The sequence below is a fragment of the Mastomys coucha genome, unplaced genomic scaffold (assembly GCF_008632895.1).
Source record: "Mastomys coucha isolate ucsf_1 unplaced genomic scaffold, UCSF_Mcou_1 pScaffold16, whole genome shotgun sequence".
Taxonomy (NCBI): Eukaryota; Metazoa; Chordata; class Mammalia; order Rodentia; family Muridae; genus Mastomys; species Mastomys coucha.
The window spans coordinates 105,636,138-105,646,044 of record NW_022196898.1 but is presented as its reverse complement, the minus strand read 5'-3'; the positions used below and the strand labels follow the sequence as shown (position 1 = coordinate 105,646,044).

Sequence of the window (9,907 nt, the reverse complement as noted above, 5' to 3'; positions counted from 1 at the left end):
TAAAGAAAATATCTAATAAAAATTAAAATAAATAAATAAATAAAAATAAAAATAATGAATGTAGTTATAATTCTAAAAAAATAAAAATAAAAATAATGAATGTAGTTATAATTCTAAAAACATAAAAATAAAAATAATGAATGTAGTTATAATTCTGAAAAAAAAGAAAGAAAGAAAGAAAACCCTTAGCCCTGACTTTCCATGATCACTCTTTTCATCCCTGGATGAAGGTCTTTAGGTAGAGCTGCCCTTACTGATACTGTGCATCTCTTGACTCTTGCTTTCACCTCCCTAGTGTGTTCCAGAAGCAGGTTTCTCTAAGACCCACTGTTCTAATTACAGTGAGATCAACACAGACCAGAAGTATCCAGTCAAGCAGCAATGCAGGAAGCACATAGACTCACTGTGCTTTAGATAGACATTTCATTTTGTCTCTGAAGAGAAAATTGAAATACTGATTTTCACTAAATAAGCAATTTATTAACTTCAGGGCCCTTTGTAAAGACATTGTGTTCCAGTTCTTTTCAGCTACTCTTGACTGTGAGGTTCTCTCTCCTCCTTGGGCCACAGCAGTCAGGTGAAAACCCTCATCACAAGAGAAATCCTCCATCCCAGAGGCTTTAGAAGACCCTAGTCACCACCCATCAATCTGATACATGTGAGCATTCTAGAAATAGCTGAGCTGCAGATCACAGCTGATGTCTATTTATCACAGTGAAACAAGCCTCACCTTTACTCTTTCAATTGTTAAAAATGTACTGAGAACGCTTCCCAGAGCTGGGACCAGCAGCACTGTTTTTATTAGCTTTTTAGCACATTCCAGATTTTCAATAATATAAATTAAATATAATCACTTCCTTTAAAAAGGATGACTGGAATCTACTAGTGGTAATTGTCCATGTTAAAAATATTGACTCTAGCCGGGTGGTGGTGGCACGCACCTTTAATCCCAGCACTTGGGAGGCAGAGGCAGGTGGATTTCTGAGTTCGAGGCCAGCCTGGTCTACAGAGTGAGTTCCAGGACAGCCAGGGCTATACAGAGAAACCCTGTCTCAAAAAAACCAAAAAAAAAAAAAATATTGACTCTATTGTTTCTGGTTTTATAGTGACCTGAAGGAAGCACATCTTCCATGTTATTTATGTATAGCTTTTATGAGATAGAGTCATATTTGCTGTTGTTGTTGCTGTTGTTGCTGTTGAATAGATACTTTTGATGTGCCCATGTGTGCATATGAGTGTACATGTGTGTAAGTGTCCATATGAGTGTGTATGTTTGAGTGTGTTTGTGTCAATGTGAGTGTGCACGAGTGAGTCTGTGTGTGTTCATGTCTGTGTGTGTCCATATGTGCCGCGGGCCGGCCGATCTGGGCCTTCCTCAACCCACGGGAGAAATGGGGGTCCTAGTCAGGTCGACAAGGCATAGGCGAAGAAATGACGGCAGAGATGACACATGAAGTATAAGATCTAAATGTATTTCTTAGAAATGGCATCAGACTTTTACAGTCATTGCAAAAGAGAGATGGCAAATCTGGCAGCTCAATAGTTGAGGTACATCTGATGCTATCTGAAACATACTGGGTCTAAAGCAGTAGCTATCTCCTCTGGACTGGTACTGCATCCCCCGGGCCCAGAGCGCTTGCCCGGGGGAATGCAGATTGTGTGAATCTGAGTCCTAGCCCATCTAAGTTCTAGTCTTAGTCCTTCTGCGAGTCCAAGTGCTAGTCCTTCTCCTTGTCCTAGTCCAAGTCCTTCTTCTTCTCCCAGTCCTAGTGCTAGACTGAAGTCAAGTAGGCAAGGGACCCCCACACCAAGGTCAGCAGGGTCTGGTAGCTAGGTGTGAAGCAGGAGGAAGAGGGGTGGAGCCCTCCCTGTTGAGGTATTCTTATGTTAATTCTCTGGTTCTTGTTGGAGGCAGGCAGAGGGGAGTTCCGACCTAACACTTTTTAGCTAATGTCCTAGAGTGAGGGAAACCCTTCAATTACTCTCTAGTACATAAAACATTAAACTAGGATAGTTGGAAACATTGTGTCGGCCAGGAGACAATGCCCAATCTTAACCATTTACGAATAATTTCTTGGGATACCTTTATGCCTAATTATGAGGCCGTGTTGACGATTGGAAAGACTAATCTGGAACATGTCTGAGTTAGAGGATACCAGCGACTAGTCTGAAATCCAGGAGGCACAGAACTCCTTTTGAAGTCTTATTGCCTCTTATCCTTTATCAGGATTTTATCCCCGATATTTTGGATGTGACTGGAGTAGACGAGTGTGCGTAGCACATATGAATGTGCATGTGTGAGTGTGTGTGTTCACATGTTTGTGTGTCCATATGAGTAGTGTGTGTTTTCATGTCTGTGTGTGTGTCTGTGTCTGTGTGTGTGTCCATGTTCTTCATTGTACACAGTACTGGGATTTCACAAGGATGTTTGCATATTTAAAAAAAAAAGTGTCTTCCTTTCCATAACTTCTCTTCCCCTCTTTCTTCTCCCTTCCCATGATCCTCTTCTTCCCTGAGATCAGTGGTCCTCAACCTTCCTAATGCTGCAACCCTTTAATATAGTCTTCATATTGTGGTGACCCCCCCAACCATAAAATTATTTTTCTTGTTACTTCCTATATGAAGTTTTGCTACTGTTATGAATCATAATGTAAAGATCTATGTTTGCTTATATTTCTGGTGGTCTTAGGTGACCCCCGTGAAAAGGTTGTTTGACAGCCCCTAGAGGGGTTGCAACACACAGGTTGAGAACTACTGCTTTAGATAGTTCTGCATCTACCTTGTGTCATATGAATATACATGACTTTATGTGTCTATAAAAAAATCTTAGATCCACAAATGAGGGGAATTGCATGCACCTGTGGGCAAATACAAATACATGGGATGTTTTCTGTCTTTTCTAATTAATAAATAGTAGTAAAAAGGGAAAGTGCTACATAAAATACAGCTAAAATATTCCCTCCAGCTACATCAAACTGTTTAATATTCATACTCATAGGCTTTGAGTCATGTAAATTATAAACTATTATACGTGAATTTTTGCTACCCTATAAAAACTAGTTTTAACAAATCTAGATCATTTGAAGGAGAACTTGCAATTAAGTGTTTCTTTAAAGTGAAATATGAAAAAGTGTTCTTAGCAATTGCACTTACCTATAATTTAGAAATTACTGACAGATGAGTTGAAAATAGAAATCACATTAGTGGATGATTTTTTGCCCATGTGCTACAAGTGAACCACAAGACAGTCAGATATCATTTTAGGAACAAGAACAGTGTACTGAGGCTTGTGCCTCTAAGTAGAATTAGTTCATCCAAAGTCTGGTAACTGGAGTACATCTTAATTATGAAATGTGATTAGTGTTTATTTTAAACCATCTAAGAAGAGAGACTAGAGACATGTTTAAGATAGAAAGATAGAGAGTGCTTCGGGCATTGGAGTGTAACAGGTTAAGAGGCTGGATGAGTGCTAGCCAGAGACACAGAGTTGCTTAATCAGCCAGTCGTTCCCTTCAATCATCTTTTAGAACTTTTCTTCTGTGTGTTTATTTAATTACAAAGCACATGCCAGTATGTACCCCATTGTTTTTTCCCTTGACCTGTCAGTAACCTCACTGTTGCTGTCTGGTACTACAGGGCTCCCCTGATTCCTCTGTAACTATCATTTATGAATCTTTTCTCTTCATTTAACAACAGAATGCTGCCCTGCCCCACCCTATATGCAAAGCCCTTACTCGCAACTTGCCCTCAGATCAGGATCACCCAGATACCCTCATCTGTTGAGGTTTCCCAATGTCATCCTGCTAGCTTCCTATCTGCAGATGTTCCATCTACACTCTACATTAACATAAACACCCACTTCACTGTATTGCAGCCTTTGCCAACAGTAGGTCATCCATCTAAAACTGTCTGATGCCTTAGGAAGTTGCAGCATAGATGCTAGACCAAATTCTCCACAGCCCTGAGCACTGTTCCTGCCCAGTCTCTGTCTCATGGACTACACTCTCTAACTGTAAGATTTTCTTTCTATTCCTCCTTCTCCTATCTCAGCAGCTGCTACAAAACTCAATCCCCCTTTCCCTCAGTGCTTCACTTCCATTTCAACCCCCTATTTATGGATCCTTTCTCAAACTAAAAGCCCTAAAATCCCTAAATGCTATCAGGCCTCCCAAAGGTGTACTCCATGACTATATTTAAATTGCTATCTTTGCTTTCTCTCACTTGTCTGTACAGTCTTTTCTAACTAGTCTGGATATGTGTATAGAATGACAGATACTGCCTCACCCCCAGTATGCTCCTGAGGCTTACTGGGCATCTGAAGCCACTTTCTGGCATATGGAGGCATAGAGAGACATTACCCTTGGAGTTTGTGTTGTTTACAACCAAATCAACATGGACTCACTAGAAACATAAATGAATTCCAAACCTTGTTGGAAAATATTTAGCTGTAATGGCTTTTCCTGTGTTTTTTTTCTTAGTTCTGTGTGAGAATAGAAAAGAACCCTGGGCTTGGATTTAGTATCAGCGGTGGAATTAGTGGACAAGGAAATCCTTTCAAACCTTCTGACAAGGTAAGAAGTGAATTTCTTATTGACAGTCTTAGTTTCAAATATTGTCTTCCACTGTGATGCAATGATGAAAGGAAGCTTGTGGGTATGTTTGCTGTGCTGAGCTGATCTAGCAAGCCATGAAGCCAGTCAGAAACCAAAACATGTCTGTACAGGGAAAAATGAATCTCATATAGTACTTGAAGAAAACAGAGCAGGAGAAACAAACTTTTAATCTTTTTATTTGAAAAGAAAGGGGTTTTGGAACTATTCTTATGATTAGTTTCCATGGAGTTAGTGTGAGTGTGTGTGTGTGTGTGCGTGTGTGTTTGTGTGTGTGTGTGTGTGTGTTTGCCTATTTGTTTTGACTTTACACTTGAATGTGGTAAAGAAATCTGTACAAGCAATTTATAAGAATTTTTCCAAAGATTTATTTGTAAATTGTTCATTAGAAAAATGTACTTATAGCAACAAAATGATCTCACCTTTACTGGGTTTGCAGGCCAGCAGCTGACCTCAATCCACCAGACTTGCAAAGGTTTCCACTAACAGAATTTTGGAAATGAGAAATCACAGAAAACAAATTTTATAATAAAATTGAAGTTAGCATTAGCAGAAGAACCAGACCCTCATCTCATTGGATAAATGTGTACCCTCCTCATTCCCTGCAGGCCACTGCCACCCAGCAGGCCAGTCTGATCCCAGGTGGACAGTCTAATTTTCTACCCTGAGCTATGTATTCTACTCTGCTACCATTAATGCTTAACAGTCTCATACTGAAATCAGTGCAGACAAATTTACTGAATTGCAATGATCTATCTTTGATCTCACCAAACTATACTGTCTTTAGTGTCTTCAGGTACAGACTTTTTCAATGTACTACCATTACAAAGGTAGCTCACAAATCAATTGCTGAAAATAAAGTCTACTTCTGAGCAAAACTTGAATGTAGGACTGGGGAGATGTCTCTGCTGCTAAAGCACTAGGCTTGCATCCCTGACATCCAGAGTTTAGATTCCTAGCACTCACATAAAAGCCAGTAGACATGGCAGGCAGCCTGTAATCGCCAATGCAAGATGCAGAGACAAGCTGCTAGCAAGAGCTGACTCTGAAAACTCTGAGTTCAAGGATGAGATCTTAATTCAATTATAAGGTGAAATGATCAAGGAAGACATCCAAAGTCAACTTTGAGCCTAACAGGCATACATACTCAAATGTGAGCCACACACATAAGAACACACACACACACACACACACACACACACACACACACACATACACACACACACACACACACACATACATACACACACACATACACTCACATACACACACACACATACACACACATACACACACACATACACACACACATACATACACACACACATACACACACATACACACACATATACACACACACACACACACATACACACACACATCCTTCTATCTGGAGATTTCTAAAGCCTAAAGCCAGACCTTCATCCCATATTTTTATAACCTTCTTCTTAGCCATCACACTTCCTACATTCTTTCTATCCTTCCTCCATTCTAAAGAAGGAAAAAAAAAGGTTGGGATAGATTTTTTTTTTTACATAGTGATATACAGAAAGAAGGAGTTATGTAACAGATATCATAACAGAAATAATGCTGACTTATAAAGTTAAAATGGTTGATGGTCTAGTTGAGACAACTACTTATTTAATCTGATAAATTAAATAAAAATTGAAATTATAAGAAACATGTGTGAGTGTTTAAACTTCAAGATGTCCTATCTTGTTCACCTTGATCTTCTCTTTTTAATTTTTATTGATGTATATGCATTGTATGAAGTGATGAGCTTCAGTATCAATTTTCTGGCCCCTCATCCCATCTTGTTAGTCATATATATATACATATATATTCATAAATCTGTCAACGGACAGCTGAGCTGATTGCATGATGTGACTGTGAATGTGCGTGTGTGGGTATCTCCGTGCTGTGCTTCCAGTCCTTCAGGTGTAGTCCCAGGTGTGGTACAGCTGGGTCATATGCTAACTCTGCTTTGTTTTCTTGTTTATATTTTCAGTTGGTTGTTTGGTTGGTTTGGTTTGGTTTTAGTTTTGGTTTTGGTTTTGGGTTTGGGTTTGGTTTTGGTTTTGGTTTTGGTTTTGGTTTTGGTTTCTAAGGAATCTCTATACCAACTTCCTTGGTGGATTACCTGATAAAAGGTTGTTTAGATTTTCAGCTCTTTGTATATTTGGGTACTAAACCCCTGTCAAAGGTGTTGACAGATTTTCTCTTCTATAGGATGCCTCTCCAGTTGTTGTTTCCTCTCCTGTGCAGAAACTTTTAATTTCATGTAGTATTATTTGTCACTTTTTAGTTCTCCCTCTTTTGCTGTTGAAGGACTCAGAAATTCCTTCCCTGTTTCTTCTTCTTCTATCAGAAGAGTTTCCACAATGCTCTGCTATCTGTTTCAAAGTTTCTGGTCTTATGTTAAGGTCTTCAACCCATTCTGGGTTTATTTCTGTGCACATTCAGAGATAATAGATCTAATTCAATGTGTCCAGTTTACTTAGCACAATTTACTACAGAGGCCACCTTTGCGCCGGTCAACATTTCTGGCATCTTCATCAAAATCCACATGATAGTAACAGTGTGGCTGACCACTCTTCTTGCCTTTGCCCTCATATTCCCTTCCCTGAACTCTTTCAATAAAAACTTGGCTACATAATCATCCTCTGGGTAGCTGCCTTTCAAATATGTGCTCCCTTCCTTTCTCTCAGCATAGGAGTATTTTCACTCTACTTTCAGTAGGTAGAAGATAATGTTTTTAAGTTAAGAATAACACATTACTAAGTAGGATGCTAGAATGACGTTTCATTTCTATTTAGGTGCAAAGACGGAGAACTTAAGCTTCAGCATCAATTTCCTTCCAGAGTACTGGCTAGGAACACCTTATAAGCATTAATTTATCCTTTGTTTGAGTGACTGTACTGAGACTCAATTCTGCCTGAGATCATATAATTTGGTCTTTGGGTTAGATATAGCACATAGAGAGTCTGAATTGTTTAATGCAGCTGTTGAAAGATCCTTCCTTGAAAGTACATTTCTCTGCCTGATTACACCCCAAAGCACTTTACAGTCTAAATCCATGTTTCCCTGTTATTGCAAAACTGATGGAGGTAACTAGAATTTCAGGTCTATAGAACATTGTTCAAGTTAGAAATGCATTCCTTCGCAATCCAAACTCATGATGGAGTCTTGATTAACAGTATTCAGATGATCTAAAGATATTGACTCCAATAATTTACAGAAGAATTTAGTCTGTTCATTGGGAGAGGGTTTCATGTCTACATAACCCAGTTTCACTTCCTTGGCCTCATGTTCCACACTGATAGAGGTTGTGTACAGTTCAGAATAAAACCCAGGGCTTTGGGTGAGAAGGTGGATAAAGTGCCTGCCTTGAAAGCACAAGGACCTAAGGTCATTTCCCAGAACACACATTTTCGAAGCTACCTTTGGTGGCATGGATTTATAATCCTAACACTGGGGAATGGTAGGCAGACAGACCCAAGGAACTTGATAGACAGCTACCCTACCTTACTTGGAAGGTAGCTCCAGGCCATGAGAGATCCCATCTCAAAAGACTGCTTGAGGAATGAGTGACAACTGAAGTTGTAGTCTAGCCTCCACACACACATCCACACATATGTATGTGCATATGCACAAACTGCACATGTGCACAAACACACACACACACACACACAGTGAGACAGAGAGACAGAGGAAGAGAGAGAGAGACAGAGAAAAGGCATATACCTATCTTCAAAAATGAACAGTAAGTATATGAAAATACACTAATACACTATTTTCTTCAATGTTGAAAAAGAAATTATCTTTTCATGAGTAGACTAGTTCACAGCTGGAGGTGAAATGTACCAAATTAAGTGGCAATTTAAATTCAACAGATACTGCCTGAGTCTGAAGAAAACATGCCATAGAGAGTCTAGTCTGCAGGGTAATGCATGTTCCCTTCCCATAAACAAATCGGACATTAGCTATGTTCCTGGAAACATGCTGTGCTGATAAGCTTGCTGACTCTTGGCAGCTGAGAATCCTTGACATCTCATGTCCCGAAAGCACTTGGAAGTTTCTATGCTATAGCAACCACAAAATTTATCTCATCCTCCTCAATATTATTGATGCTGTGCAGCAAATCCCAAGGGCAGATGGGTATAGAAGAATACCCACACTGGTAACAAGCAGGGAAAGCATATAGTAGTTCCTAAAATGGGGAAGAAAGTGCAGATTGGGCAAAAGGGAGGAGCTTTGCTTAGGGTACAAAATTTGCCATCTGTTCTGGGTTGTGTGAGATTCTTGCAGTAAATCACCTCAGACAAGCCAAGAATATTGATGAGGCTTTAGATGGGTTTATGATTAAGTCTCACATGACTGGCAGGCCATTTCATACAGGACTGGCATATCTGGAGCAGCATTTGAAGCAAAGTTAACTTCCCTCTAAGACCCAAGGTGGTCCTATTCTCTCGGGGTCAAGGAATCAGCATGACACTGACAAAACAGTGTGTAGCTTATGAAAAAACCAACTTACCAAAAAGCTCACTATTTTGGGCAAGAACCTCACAAAGTGAAACATGTACTTGTAAGAGTGATGGAACACTGGGTGCAAACAGCTCTTTATAATGCACACCTCTGTCATCTCAGTCAAATGACATTAATTATCATATGCCAGGCATTGTATGAAGCTCACTCCATGTGCAACATCATGTGATTATCTTAGCAACATCTATTAGTCAGATAGTATTGTAATTAACATGTTACTGAGTCCCAGCATGGTCCATTAACATGACCAAGGTCATTTAGCTAATCTGTGACAGACAAAATCTAAAACCAAATTGATCTGGCTCCAAATCTTTTTTCTTTTAATGAGCTCTTACATAGGCCTCTACCTGCAGATGCCACTTAGCAGAGCACATGACAAGCTCACACCCTGTGGTGCTGAGACACGTATGATTTTTCTAATATTGAACATGTTATAGAGCTCCCTAATTAGTCAAAATCCTCATATTTGCTTCCACAAACCAGTGGAAGTCAGCACGCCTCCTCCACTGAAGCTAAGTACTCAGGAAGATCAGTACAGGGAGGATGGATAACCAATTATGTAACTGGTGGGCTGAGGTATCATCATCGCAGTGGTGACTCTGACAATGAAGCAAACTCACTATGCTTTCTATTAAAACACACACTAATTTGTGGTTGCAAAATCCAAGGAATTTCCCACTGTGAGTTCCATAGGAAAAGAGAAAACCAAAATAACAGAATGATAGGAGGCTGTGCAATATTTCATAAATCAG

At 39.6% G+C, this 9,907-nt stretch overlaps 1 protein-coding gene across 12 annotated transcripts in view; it reads left to right on the top strand.

Annotated features, from left to right (window-relative positions):
• Positions 1-9,907, top strand: part of Lrrc7 (leucine rich repeat containing 7) — a 483,929-nt gene that overhangs the window by 442,112 nt on the left and 31,910 nt on the right. For all 12 annotated transcript variants that reach the window (XM_031375980.1, XM_031375979.1, XM_031375984.1 and 9 more), the window contains one exon: positions 4,479-4,571. In XM_031375980.1, coding sequence (XP_031231840.1) covers positions 4,479-4,571 — 93 coding nt within the window. The remainder of the gene's footprint in view (positions 1-4,478; positions 4,572-9,907) is intronic.